The sequence below is a fragment of the Xenopus laevis genome, chromosome 8L, assembly GCF_017654675.1.
Source record: "Xenopus laevis strain J_2021 chromosome 8L, Xenopus_laevis_v10.1, whole genome shotgun sequence".
NCBI classification, from domain to species: domain Eukaryota; kingdom Metazoa; phylum Chordata; class Amphibia; order Anura; family Pipidae; genus Xenopus; species Xenopus laevis.
In genome coordinates, this window is record NC_054385.1 from 45617812 (window position 1) to 45633617 (window position 15806).

At 35.0% G+C, this 15806-nt stretch overlaps 1 protein-coding gene across 3 annotated transcripts in view; it reads right to left on the reverse strand.

The window, feature by feature from the left end:
* Positions 1–15806, reverse strand: part of diaph2.L (diaphanous related formin 2 L homeolog) — a 774648-nt gene that overhangs the window by 344652 nt on the left and 414190 nt on the right. For all 3 annotated transcript variants that reach the window (XM_041572752.1, XM_041572751.1, XM_018229885.2), the window contains one exon: positions 7398–7637. In XM_041572752.1, the coding sequence (XP_041428686.1) occupies positions 7398–7637 (240 nt within the window). The remainder of the gene's footprint in view (positions 1–7397; positions 7638–15806) is intronic.

Below are 15806 nucleotides of genomic sequence, written 5' to 3' on the forward strand. Positions count from 1 at the left end.
TATCTGTAATATAATAGACCACATACTTTCAAATTATTGCATTTGTACATCAAATGGTAGAACATAATGTGTAAATTCATTTGTACATTTGAAAAGTATATTAAAAATTGTATTTTTTATGTTTTTGCCAATAAATAACAAAGGCAAAATACAATTATTCCTTAAAATAGGACTAGCTCCTTTCCACACTCTAACAATTTGTTCCAGGGCAGAAAAGAGTTTTTCCTAATCATTAAGCCTTCCATTAACTGGCTTTGTGCTAATTAGTTGCCTGGGATGCTAGGGATAGCAAAAGAGTCAGTTTTAGGTAAAGTATAAATCTCATTTAAGTAGCCTGAGCCTCTAAATTACCTAATTCAGGAAATGGCATGTGCAAAAAATGAGCACAAACTGTGCCAGAAACTTCTGTGTCAGAACGGAGCAAAAAGACCTGCACTTCCTGAATGAATACATCTTGAGGGGCAAATACCTGTCAGACAGAATATATACACTGGGGACAATTATTTGGAAACTTGATGGACTATTGTCCCTTTTTAACCCAAATTAAAAAACAATTGTCAAATGACCCCTCATATCTTCCACGCTAAATTAAATGATTAAACTAATATATGGCCACTGAAGAATGGCCAATAGAGGACATCAAACAAACACATGTAGCGGGGGCATTCGACAATTTGAGTGTGAATGAGAATAATAAATCACATATGTAGAAGCACTTCCACGGGTGAGTGAAGAGTCTTTTCCTTAGAGGGTTACTGATGCTGTTAGCGTTAAACAGAACTGTCACATCTAGATCTTACATTACCACTTTTATTGCTAAGAATTTCAGAAGGTCCCATCAGTAAAAAGGCCCTTTGGTATTAATCACCACATCACAGTTGGGTTTAACTGTGCAACTGCGATATCAATAAAGAATACAAATTCTTGTTTGGTTCATTTAATCCCAGGACTTCAGTACAATAATCTTTCTTGTTCTCCACGGCTCAAGAATAGCCCATGAATCATCTACTTTTTGACCTCTTCTAATCTTGAAATTGCATAAGTCTTACTGTGATGTATGACTTCTCACATCCTTTTCTTCTAGCAATCAAATTTAAAAATCTGTGCTATCAGTTAAAAGAAAGTCCAGTTAACTGTTTTGCAGCAAAAGGGAAAACTGACTCTCGGCACAGAGGGGAAAGGACAATGTTCTGTGTTCTCCAAAAATGAACTACCAAATTCACACTAAAACATCAAATGCAGGAAAATTCCATGTAAACACAGAGATATTAAGTCAAACCAATTAATATTAGCCCTTTAATCATCAATTTACTGCCAAGTGTGAAAAAAACACTATTACATGATTGATTTCTGTAGGGTTGTGTACTGAAATAAAATTGTTACTAAAGAAATTTGTAGAGAGTCTAAGGACAGTTAGGATGAAATAGGTTGGTCCTGCTGTCCACTTATAAGTTGGCCAAGTTTTCTGAGAAATGAGAGACTGTAAGGAAGAGTAGGATAGGGGTTTCTGTAAGATAGGGTAAGGCGGTAGGATACATGTAAAAAATTGGTACTGGTGAGAAAGCTAACTATTTCTATTTACTTCTTATGTTAATTGATTTAGTGTTGTATGAAGAATGTAAAAATGTTAAGAATCACGAGTGCTGTGTATCAGCTTCTATATGCTTCCCTTGCTTAGCATATTGTCTTATGTTTCCCTTTACTCCATTAATGGACAGAACTACTAGGAATATTGTTAGGCCAGTTGATTGAGCCAAACAGCCTCAGGCAAAATCTGTTACACTAGTAGCTCATCTATTCACCCAGCAGGTTTCACCAAATCTTGCATTTCTTGTTTTATTCTTTTCAGTCTCCTTCAGTCATCCTGAATTTGCCATTTTATCTCTTGTTAACACTTCTCAGCAAATCCCAGGCACATTTTTGCTTAATCTCTACAGTACCCCTGTTTATGCTTACACATCACAAGAAAGCTCTCAACTAACGATTGCTGCATATAATGTACCCTCAGGCATCGTATATAAAAAATGCATTAAAAAAAACCATCATCACCCATCCTCCCACTCATATACACCTGACATTTTACTTTACTGTAAGTAACATTAGACATTTAGAGGGTATCCTTTAAACCTGCTTAGCTGCTTTGTATGAAAGTATCACATTAACAATTACGTGAATATTCTGCCTACTGTCTTCAACAACAATTCCCAGGCACAGAGCAGACTAATAACAGTAATAATAACAAATAAGAGAAATAGTAATGTGCCTGCAACTAAATTACATGAGAGAGGAACCGTATGCAGGGAGAATGCCTGGCTGCCTTGAAATGAGTCACGCAGTACACTAGTTTTGATGAGTTCTGTTGCTCCAGATCTTCCATGCAAATGTTTACTATTATTTCCTAATGACAAGTGCTTTACTAAAGGAAACTGCATTTCCCAGCAGATTATCATGTGCTGTACAGGATTTAAAAAACCTAATCTCTTTTCTCTACACCAACTATTGCTACATGATGGTATTTCCCTGCAGATTGCTTTTATTTCATCTGAAATTTTGGCAGAAGGTCTGTCTGTGTTCCTTTGAGTCTACCTCAAGTAAAACATGTCAGAACAGAGGGCTGAGCTGTAATGTGTGTTTGACAGACAGATGACAGATAGAGGTCTTGTATGTCTCAGAGAAGGTAAAATGCTGAAGAAGCTTTCATAGTGAAACTCTCAATAGATTTTTCAAACTCTGCCTACTCTAAAATTCAAGTGTTAATGCTGCAATGTTGTGATCTGTTTTATGTTGCATATTAAGTTCTCCAACACAAAGCTTCCATATTTGATACACCTGTCTCAAGCATTTGTTTTTTTTGGGTATCTTCCACGCAAATGAATACACTGTTCCTGAATACATTTTGGCTTTAAGATTGAACCTCTGATAGGGGGTTACAAAAATCCTCCTGATGTTTCATTTGATTTAAGACTTTGTACAAGTAAGGGATCTGGTATATGGAAACCTATTATCCAGTAAGCTCTGAATTATGGGAAGGTCGTCTCCCATAGACTCCATTTCAATCAATTATTTTAAATTTTGTAAAAGGATATTGTTTTTCTCTGTAGTAATAAAACATACATTGCACTTGATTGTAACTAAACAATACAAATTCAAATTTGTGGCAAAACAATCCTATTGGGTTTAATAAATAAAAAGGGTTGAATTTTGAAGTTGAAAATACTTCGAAATTGGACCATCGAATTTAAATACTTCGTATTCGAATATCGAATTCAAAGTTTTTTCAGCAAATTTGGCAATCCTGCGATCGAATAAAAATCGTTCGATCGTTCGATTAAATCCTTTGAATCGAACAATTCGAAGGATTTCCGTGATCGATCGAAAGATTTTTATTCGATGTGTAAAGACTTGGAAAATGGTTATAGAAGGTCCCCATATGCTAACATAGCAATTTAAATTGGCAAAGTATTGAAGTCGAAGTTTTTTTAAAGAGACAGTACTTCGATTATCGAATGGTCGAATATTCGAACGATTTATACTTCAAATCGAAGTCGAAGTATATTCAAAGTCGAAGTATCCAAAAAAATTACTTTGAATTTCAAATTTTTTTACTTTGAAAATTCCCCCTTGATAAATCTGCCCCTTGGTGTGATATCACATCTAGTCTGAGTTTCTCTGCTCAGTCATAGCTCTGGGCTCAGATTACAGGGGGAGAGGAGCAAACTGAGCATGCTCAAGCCCTAGCCCTGGAGGTTTAAGATGAAAACAGGAAGTCTGATACACAATAGAAGGCTAGAAATGCTGTTTTTCTTTTGCCAGAGGACTCAGAGCATACTTTGAGGGTTTACTGGTGTATTTACATAGACCTTTCTGATAAAGCTTACTTAATTTTAGCCTTTCCTTCTCCTTTAAGATATGGAGATCCAAATTATGGAAATACTCCTCATCCTGAATACCCCAGAGCATTCTGGATAATAGGTACCCTACCTGTAGCGCTGTACCTGTACAGGTATCTGTAGCTATACCTGTAGGGCTTAGTTTACTACCTATTTACAAAGAAAACAATGCATATTTCATATTAGAGAACTAATATAATTTTACATCCCACATTTTTTGGGACACTGCAATATTACATTCATCTTTATGCCTTCCAACAGTCTCTTTTTTTTTCATTGAACAGATTAAGGTACAAGCAATCACCCAAGACCATAGTCTGACAATAAAGAAGAATTGTATATGTGATTGGGTTGATTAATATGTAAACTGGTATTGGATTTACTGGTGGGCTGTTCAGAACAATATGAATCTCATCAGTAAAGATTCCTCCTTAGAAAACCCTGTCTGACACATTCAACCCAAGTGCGTTCATGTTAAATGTCTAATCTCATTTTGACAGACTGCTGTGAATTACTTATATACATAGGGTGTCTGTTGTGCATGCTCTCTTTGCTTTGGGCCATAATCACAGTTACATGGACATACAGAAGTGTTAGTCTAAAAGCTCTGCACATGCTTGTGCAAGTTTCATATTCAGGAAAAGTTAAAATACCTCCCGTCATGTACTATGGATAAACCTGTAGGCAGATTTTTGCTAAAGGGCTTGTGCCTATCTTGCAATCTTCCTCTAACCACTTTAATCCAACAGACATTACACTTTTAATCTATATGCTGATGCCTGCATGGCACATTTTTTTAGTATACAGCAAAGTGTTTTGATTCTGAGAAGGCGACTGCATAAATTATCTAAGGAAGTTGTTCCCTCATGGTGTGAAATTATTTTACATGAACTCTTTATAATTTAAGCAGAAGGATTTTGTTCCTTTGGATCCGTACAGTTTTAACTTGCTTTAAAAAATGGAACTCTGAAAAAACAGTAAACGACAACGAATTAGGTCCATGGCATGCTACAGTATGTGTATCTGCTAGCAGATAAATAATGGTCATTGTGTGGAAAGGGTGCTATAGACTTACAGTAAATGCCAACCACCTGTCACTACTGGTAGTTGCTGTTAACTACAGGGTTATCTGTTAAATTGGATATAAATTAACTACATTTTGATCAGATGAGCTGAGCAATATTATTAAAATGAAATTATCCTGTGTCTGTCTGGTGTTGACATATTACAAGGCACAACTATGTAATTTCCCCACTACAGGAACACTAAGGTCAGTTTATTTAATAGCCAGTTAACTAAAATAAATTCATGAATGATTGGAGGGATTCAATCCCCGCATACTTTATTGTAATCAAAACAGTCCCCAGGACTACACGCTAGTAATGGTGGCTACTAGTGATGGACGCCGGCGTCCATTTTTTATTACACCAGCCCATCACTAGTGGCTACATACAGTATGTGTGTTTCTTTCTTTCTTATTTTGGCTGGGGATAAGTTGTAAACGTTATTCATTTATTCAGTCTTAACCCATGACCAATTTTAATCCAAATACCCTAAATAACTGCAGTTTATTAAAATAATTCAAATGATATTAATCTGGGCAATGCTGAACATCCCAGGTGCTCCTATTGAGGCCCCCTTCATAAATCATAGGTGCAAGGACTTAGTTGATGTATCACCATCAATAAAAATTCAAAATGATGACAACTTACTTACCAAACTAGTGAGTTAGGAGCTAGGGTCTTGGAGGTAGAACACCATTAACCTCTTTTTGAGAATTAACAGGAACCATGGACATTGACCAATAGCTAGCATAATGATTTAATCTCATTCTTTTTGGAAGACAACTTCAACCAAACTCCCTTCCATGATATTAACTCATTTATCAATAATTTTTCTCAAAAAAATCGTAGCAACAAAATCAAAATCAAGGTGAAATAGAATCGTACAACTGAAGCTCCGAAAACTCGATTTTATCACAATATTATTGTGAAAATTCAACTTTTTCAGATTAGCAACTGAAACCCCTACATTTTTTGCATTATCCAGAGTAGATCACAATGTCAAGAAACAACTTCAGGGACATTGACTTCTACATGACCTCAACATGGCATATTTCGGATTTGGATTTTTAGCAGCTTTTGGGTATAATACATCTCTAAAAATTGTAGGTTTTTTTCCCTTTAAAAACCTCAACCAGAAAAAAATCAAGGTTTAATAAATGGACCCCTTAATGTGAAATATACATGAAACCAACTTAATCCACCATTGATTAAGATAAGGACATCTTAATCCACAATCTCTTTTTCACCCAAAGTGACAAAAAAATAAATAAAGCCACAAAGTAGTTCAGATTAACTGCATCTGACTCGCTTGCATAAATAACCACTGACTACTGGTTTAATTATGTGAAAGCTTTTGCTTTTCAATTTCACTTATTCCTTTAATTTTGCAGTGTCATTCATAATTACAGTTTGTAGGAAGTAGCAGCCCTTTTTTTGTTTTGCCTAGCCGAGCCTTCATTTTCTTTGTTGACGCAAAAGTTTATTTCAAATTATTGGAGCTTTTAATAATTGAGTTGCCAAAAAGCATTTACTTGTAAGGCAGATCATAAAAAAAAAAAAAAATACTGTCAAAATGATGTTGTCATGATAAATACATAAATAAAGGAAACATACATACCTAAATAATTTTCTATTGAATAATTCATTTGGCAAAATAAAGATACAAATACATGCTAAAACCCCTTTTCTCCTTTGTGCCATTTTAATATTCACTGCATAATATAAACCAGTCAGCAAAGCAGTTTTTAAGCCTGGGTGACATGGTGTCACAGATAGATAGATAGATAGATAGATAGATAGATAGATAGATAGATAGATAGATAGATAGATAGATAGATAGATAGATAGATAGATAGACAGATAGACAGATAGATAGATAGATAATATTGTAGAGGACACCAGGGATGGGTCCTTGGTGGGAGGTATATTTCCCCATGGTCCCTTTAAGCAGTGTGTGTGTGTCAGCGAAGGAGTCTGGGGGATATTTGGCAGCAACACCAGTTACTGTGTTTTCTTAGTTTTTCAGGGCTCGGACTCTGGAATGGGAGGGAAGGTACAGGGTGGGCTTTCCCATTCCACCCAGGTACACACCTAGCTTTTACTGCAGCAGACGGATACTCTGCATAAAGTGGAGTCACAGGTGCAATTGAGGTGTTGATGGTGCCTGCAGTCGGTGACATGCAAGTCTTTCTACAGGGTGTTAAAGAAAAGCACCAAAACAAAAACCCTTGTGTACAAAGGACTGTGAAAGAAAGACGGATAATATTGGTGCAGGTTTTGTTGCTTAGCCCCAAGCAGACTGACCAGGCCTACTTTGGGCACTGAGAAAAGCAAAGGAATTTCACAAGCTGTGTGTTATATTTTCATTTACTTTATGCTGAGGAATTATACCATACACCATGCGGTAAAAACCCGAGCCTTTACCTTGAGTTTAAAACCTTACCTTGCAGAGAAAGCTGACATTAAATCCAAATGACTGGGCATTTCTGGATCCCGAATTCATATAGTTCCCCACCAGTAGTACAAGCTCCACAACCTTCTTAAAATTTTCACTCTTCTTTAGTTCTTCACACGCTTGTGTTACAGCTATTATATCAGGCTTGATGTTGCTTATGTGTTCATCAAATGTCAACTTAAATAAAATGCCATTAAGTCTCGGCCTCAGCATCTTCATTGAGCTCATCTGTAACAAATAGAAATACATAAATGGACCATGTGATTATTAATGAACTCATGTTTAAAAGGGTAAGTACCAACTGACACCATTAAAAAGTTCCTAATTTTATATGGGCCCATATAGACACATACATGGGAAAAAAATTCAAAGTGAAGATATTTATTAAATTGTGTAAATGAACAAGGCTGCTTTCTGTTGCTTAATTATTTTGAACTGTCCTAGCCTATTTTATGTTGTTACTCCAAAAATATTATTTAATCACTATGCCACCTATTAATATTTATAATCTTATAACAGATGCTTTGATTTTTATTATTAGGTTTTCTCCCTTAACCATGTCCAGTCCAACTTATAATGGCTCAGTTGTGCCCCTTTTGTCTACACGTATACTATAAACTCTTAACTTCATTAAAACTGAGTTGTAGGATTTATTGCAGGGGCCATCAGTAAAGCACACTTAGGGGTGGATTTATTAAGGTTCGATTTTATGAATTTTTTTTGTCAAAATTAACAAATTTGTGAATTTAAAAGCACCAATCTGAATTTAAATGTGAATGTGAGATTTATCACACCTCAACCATGGAAAGTTCTAATTCGAATATTCGCCACATAAAACCTGCCGAGTTTATTTGCAAGACAATGGCAGAGGTCCATTGAACCATTTTAACATATTAATTGCTTTCCTGACATTCAAGGGTTTTTTTTTTTTTTTGGAGGAAAACTGGATTAGGATTCAGTTCAAATTTCATTAGAATTTTTGGGTCTGGATTATTCTATTGAATATTAGACGTTCAAGTTTTTTCATAAATAACCTCCCAATCGAGTTGTGAGTACATTTGAATTCATTAGAGTAAAAAACAATTCACAGAAATTTGAAATTTTACATTTTGATGAATAAACTCCTTATAGTAGGTTACAACTGAAGCTTGTGCATTTAAAGGGATATTGTCATGGGAAAAACATATTTTTTTCAAAATGAATCAGTTAATAGTGCTGCTCCAGCAGAATTCTGCACTGAAATCCATTTCTCAAAAGAGCAAACAGATTTTTTTTATATTCAATTTTGAAATCTGACATGGGGCTAGACATATGGTCAATTTCCCAGCTGCCCCAAGTCATGTGACTTGTGCTCTGATACACTTCAATCACTGTTTACTGCTGTTCTGCAAGTCGGAGTGATATCACCCCCCTCCCTTCCCCCCCCAGCAGCCAAACAAAAGAACAATAGAAAGGTAACAAGATAACAGCTGCCTGGTAGATCTAAGAACAGCACTCAATAGTAAAAACCCATGTCCGAGTGAGACACATTCAGTTACATTGAGAAGAAAAAAAAGCAGCCTGCCAGAAAGCATTTCTCTCCTAAAGTGCAGGCACAAGTCACATGACCAGGGGCAGCTGGGAAATTGACAAAATGTCTAGCCCCATGTCAGATTTCAAAATTGAATATAAAAAAAATCTATTTGCTCTTTTGAGAAATGGATTTCAGTGCAGAATTCTGCTGGAGCAGCACTATTAACTGATTCATTTTGAATTTTTTTTTTCTTCCCATGACAGTATCCCTTTAACTTGTTTTTAGAATAAAGATATTGAGCCTTGTGTGGTTGCTTCTTATTTTTGAGTATTACAAGGCAAATGTTATTTATGTTTTAAGCTTCTTATATTATTAATACCTATGGTTACCCAAACACATGTCTGGTCAAGAAGAGCGACTGTCTGAAAACTGTAGTTTAAAGGATTGAATAGAAAAGTTGATTCCTTATACTGGGCTAGATATATTTTGATGAAAAAGTTATCTCCAAATTCAATTCCAGATTTCAGCTTAGACTTCAATAGGGTTTTCAGGAGATAAACCGCGAGATAACGTTTTCTTATTAAATTGAGCCTGGTCCATTATTTGCTTTTGGGTCAGTAATTATTGTATTTTTTTTCATCAAGAATGCTGTCTCGTCATATTCTTAACTACTCTGCCTTCATATTGATGCTTGCTCCATGTTTTGGTATATTACATTTTACATTTTCTGCCTGTATTCAAATCTACCTTTCCATCAGTTTCCAGCAACATAAAGAAAAAGTGCAAGGTTAACAGAAAAATTACTGTATCTAGATCTAGCATACCATAATTACACAGAAAGTATCTGCTGTGTTATAAAATATTCCGTATTTCTATAACCCCATGGATTATCCTATGTAGAAAATCACACACTATGTTAAGTAATTATACACTGAATTGTCTTAAAAAATATCTTGTGCTTACAAACTAAAGCATTTCTTTAGAGAAATTTGAATTAGCTATATATGGATATTCCGAACTTAGTTTTCAAGATAGTGTGTCTTTAATGGTATATGCAATTATTTTAAGAATCATCTATTCCTGCAAAAACTTTGGCAAAAAGAAAATAACTGATTTTGCTTGACCAGCCCTTGAATTATAGGTGAATATAACACTTGGGGTTCTATGGGCCCTGGGGACCTGTTGTCACACCAACAGCTTTAATGTGCAAACTAAAACTACCCATACGTATGGTATATAGGGAAAGCTCTTCTAGTTTGGTTAGGTTACCAAGGATCACATGAATTGGCCTTTAAAACAGCTATCAAATTACAGCGGAGGGTTGTGTTGAAAACTTGTCAGCTGCACCTCATAAAATGGAAAACACCTACTCAAACACACAGTTCAGGTCCTTCTAAGCTTTTTCAAATCTATTTCTTCAGGGAACAAAGTCCTTCATTTTAAAAGGCATAATGAGTACAATATACATTGAAGTCAATTTGCATTTTGTTGTCACAGTGAAATTTTGCAGTGGATTCGCAAAATAATTAAAATTGTTGAAAATGATTTGCTTTTTCTCTATAATAATAAAACAGTTCATTGTATTTGAGCCCAACTAAGCTATATCTAATCTTTATTGGAGGCAAATAGTGATGGACGAATACATTTGGCAGGCAAAAAAATGTGGGTGCGCGTCAGAATAGTTGCATGCATAAGAATTGTAGCACATAAAAAATATTCAGACGTTTGACTTTAATGCATTTGGACAAAATAGATGCGCGTATGAAAATTGTCGCAGGTGGCAAAATTGACGCGCATTAAAATAATTTTGTCGCACATTGCCTTCAATGCGTTTCGCAAATTTTTCGGGACAATTTTGCCCATAACTAGAGGCAAAACAATCCTATGAGGTTCAATTTAATGTTTAAATTGCATAAGTACACTCAAGGCATGGAAATGCAAATTGCATAAAGACCCCTTATCTTGAAAACCACAGATTCTGAGCATTCTGGATATCAGGTCTCATACCTGTAGTATTCTAAAGCAACCAGATTTGATTAGTAATCTTGAAAATATTTCACTACTCATCTAAGCAGCTTCCTGAGAGTGACAGAAGAAATCATTTAGATAAGTTGCGAAATATTTTCAAGATTAAATAACAAGTTGATTCACAAATTGATACATAACCCCCTCATCCACCTTTTATTTAGGGAAATCTTTAAAGGGAAAATGAAAGATAAATATTCAATTTAGGAGGTACTTACAAGGGAAACCTTTCCTTTCATTAGGACATTTTTTGCACCACTAACATCAAAGATCAAGCACATGCTTTAATTAGTACACACAATTTAGGGTTCCATTTACATAGCTCGAGTGAAGGAATAGAGGAAAAAAAACTTTGTATTTTGAATGTTTTTTTTGGCTACTTCGACCTTCGACTATGACTTTGACTTCGAATAGAACGATTCAAACTAAAAATCGTTCGACTATTCGACCATTCGATAGTCGAAGTACTGTCTCTTTAAAAAAAACTTTGACCCCCTAGTTCGCCACCTAAAAGCTACCGAAGTCAATGTTAGCCTATGGGGAAGGTCCCCATAGGCTTAGCTATCTTTTTTTGGTCTAACAAAAATCGTTTGATCGATGGATTAAAATCCTTCGAATCGAACGATTTTTTGTGCAATCATTCGATCGAACTAATAGCACTAAATCCTTCGACTTCGATATTCGAAGTCGAAGGATTTAACTTCGACAGTCGAATATTCGACCATAAGTAAATTTGCCCCTTAATGTAGTATAATGCTGGAGTTCGGTAGTACAAACATATATACATTTGATAAAAATGCTATTTTTTGTGTTAGTGTCTATTTACACTTATCATGAGTAGAAAAATGGTTTGGTCTATGAAGCTAATGCCTTTCCATTTTTGTACTCTATCTAATGCCACTGGTTTGTATCAGTAAGAAAAGAAAACATTTAAGAAAATGTGTAACTTTTCCCCAAGGCTTCCCTTTATATTCAGTATACTCATGATCCTGAAAGGCTTTTAAGCATGAATATCCTCCATTTCAGCTCACCGAAGTGGCAGGTTTAGTTTTAGGAATTTCTGTTTAAAAGCTTAGAAGCATAAAAAGGTACAGAAAAAGCTTTAGACAGATCAAATTCAGGATGAAAGCCTCGATTAAGGGTGCCCATTTAACTTACAAGTGTTGAAAGTGCCAAGGGATCTATCAAAGTGAATTGTATAGACTGGCAGTCTGCAACCTATTCAGCTGCTGCAAACTACAACTCCCAGCATCTTTAATCAACAGATGTAGCATTCAAGTTTAGTTTTCTTTTTGTAGATGGGGGTTGTTTGCATTTTAGAGACATTTCTTGGACAGGCATGGATGAAATATAAAAAATAGATAGTGGGGGAAAAAGGAAAAATATACAGGTATGGGATCAGTTATCTGGAAACCCATTATCCAGAAAGCTCCAAATTACACAAAATCCATCTCCCATAGACTTCCTTTTATCCAAATAATCAAATTTTTAAAAAAACTATTTCCTTTTTCTCTGCAATAATAAAACAGTATCTTGTACTTGATCCCAAGATGTAATGAATCATTATTGGAAGCAAAAACAGCCTATTGGGTTGATTTAGGGGCACATTTACTATGGGTCGAATATCGAGGGTTAATTAACCCTATATATTTGACCATCGAAGTTAAATCCTTCGACTTCGAATATCGAAGTCGAAGGATTTACCGCATTTCGTTTGATTGAGCGATCGAAGGAAAATTCGTTCGATCGAATGATTAAATCCTTCGAAACGAACGATTCGAAGGATTTTAATCCATTGATCAAACGATTTTCCTTTGATCAGAAATTACTTAGAAAGCCTATGGGGAAGGTCCCCATAGGCTAGCATTGGTGCTCGGTAGGTTTTAGGTGGCGAAGTTGGTGGTCGAAGTTTTTTTTAAAGAGACAGTACTTCGACTATCGAATGGTTGAATAGTCTAACGATTTTTAGTTCGAATCGTTCAATTCAAAGTCTAAGTCATAGTCGAAGGTCGAAGTAGCCAAAAAAATACTTCGAAATTCAAAGTATTTTTCATTCTATTCCTTCACTCGAGCTAAGTAAATGTGCCTCTTAATGTTTACATGATTTTCTAGTAGACTTGAGGTATGAAGATCCAAATTACAGAAAGATCCATTTATCTGAACCCCAGTTTCCGAGCATTCTAGATAACGGGTCCCGTACCTGTAATACAATGCATTGTTTATCTTTTAATATGTATTATATATATATATATATATATATATATATATATATATATATATATATATATATATATATGAATATATAATATATTAAAAAGGAAAAGGATGGATTATAATTAACTTTGAATTATATATTATGTTTTGACCATTATCTTTTTGTGTTGTTCTAGTCTGCCAATAAGATGTATGAATTGTTCTATATCTGTGTTATCTAAAGTGTTTTTGAGTATTAATACATATTAATACATATTGTCTGTGTTGTAACACAAATTCTTTATTTTTTCTTTTCATAAGGGTCCATAAAGAGATGTCAACTCACTAAAGGTTGCACCTCTTGATAGTACCGTAGCAAGTTAACAAGAGTGATGTTGCCACAGGCAGTATTGATTTGCACTTTGGCAAGTTATCCCCCAAAGCATATAGCTATATAAACTGGCAAACATAGCTTGAAATATGTCAAATATGCAGTTTGACAGTTTGTGTGTTATTGTGTTGTTCTTAACATTAAACATTTTAAAATAGTAGGCGGGAGTGCAGTGAGGGCGGGGTCATAAAATGCATAGACAAAGACAAGAGATCCTCTACACTTGCCCATTACTAATATACAATGTACATTTAAACACTTTGTGCATTGAGCTACTAAAAAATGTTCTCCCTTTTTTAAAGAACAAGGATTGTTTGTCCATATATTGGAATTTATCTTTATTATATATGCTATATATTATATATGCTAATTCACTAAAATGCGAGGTTGCATCCTGGGCACCAAATGCTGGTAACTTTTCGCTAGCGATACTTCTTCAGTGCGAGCATTTCATAGCAAAGATTCGCGAGTGTTTGTTTGTGCCTAGCAAAAATTCACTAGTAATCTTACATTAAGGCAATTTGACTAGGGGAGACGCATAAAAGTCATATACATGTCTTTTTTAGAGATGTTGGTGTAAATGCTTGAAGTGGCCATTTTTTTTTTTTTACAAATGTTCAAGGGAGCTTAATAAAGACACAAAAGCTCCTCTAATGCCCTTGACATGAGCCGACCCTAAAATAAATGTGGCATGCCCCTCACATGTGTTAAAAAAATCTTTAATAATTTGGACTTTTGAAGGCAATCCCGCTTTAAAAATAGAAAAGTCGTCTGCGTTTTTTACACTTTTATGACTTTCCGGGGTACAGGATATGATGTCATTGACATCAGATTGAGGAAGATGTAACTTCATTTCAGCAGTTCGCCTGGTCTGAGGTGCCAAAGGAAACTCTGGCAAAAGTGGTTCGTTCAGCAAAATCTGTAATTTAGTGAATTTGTGGAGCAACAACGATTCGCTAGAGCGAAAAGTCGTCTGGCGATAGAGTGCAAAAGAAAGCTAGCAACAGTCTCTTTCATAAGTAAATTGGCATTGGCCTTTTTTTTATTATTTTTTTAAGTGTTCAGCTTTTTTAAATTGAGTGCTGGTGCTTAATATATACACACACACACACATGCCACAAGCTGACCTGAACTATGGTCTCAAAATGAAGTATAATATTAGGAGAATTAAAATCAGAAGTCCATCCATTTTAGACAGAGGAAAATTATCTAAATAAACATGTATGCTATACCATTTCTTTTACCTTATTATTATTGAAAATGCCTTTTTCAATTTGCAGAAATTCTCACTAGATTCACACATTACATTTTTTCCAAAGACTAACTAATATCCATCTAATCTATATTCATGCCTTCACCAGAAGTGACAAAATGCAAATTGACCATAGCACATTCTCTTCACTGCATCAATATTAACTTGGTCTGCATTAATTGTAGAACACAAAGTGATTGTGAGATGTAAATTTCCACACAAATGTGCTTTTATAACTAGCTTCCAACTTCATTAAAATGAAAATGTGATTCTTCGTATTCATTCACAAACAAGACTGAATATTAAGTTAATTAGTCTGTTTTAATGAAAACTAATTCAATTTCAAAGCATGTTTCTTGTAAATGAATAAAAAAAATGACACTTTTGACCTTTCTTTATGTTTGATGAATACATTGATTACCCAGCGAAAGAGTTTCTTTTGTTACTTCCATGGGGTGTCTCATTTGTACATGTAAATTATGTACAACTTTAACAACTTAACGTTTCTCTGCTTTCTCTGAACTCCGTTTTGCTTTGCCGAAAAATTTACTAATTTCAAGAGAAACTGCAGATTTTCTCGGCCATTTAGCGAATTTATTTGCCGGCGGATTCGCTCATCACTAATAATTAGGTCCGAAATCACCCTAAATATGAAGGCCAGGGGTCTGCTGAACAGTTTGATGCCCAAAATGTTTACCTAAGCATGTGGCCTCTAGGGGCCCCAAAATTAAGATGCCCCATATGATTTATCATTTCTGTTGTTCCAGATACTGCAAAATCAACACGATTACCACGTTTTATGCGGGGTAAAACATTTATGTTCACCTCAGAAAGTCATATAATTTTGTAAAATGCACATTCCCCAAATCCAAGATGGGTACATGTCTTTCTTTTCAAAACTACCAAACCACAAAGCTGTTGGCGATTTTGATGAAATTTCTTAAAATAATGTCAAAGCTTCTTATCTGTCACATATCACTGGGTATTAAGAAAATCACCCTAAATATGAAGGCCAGGAGTCTG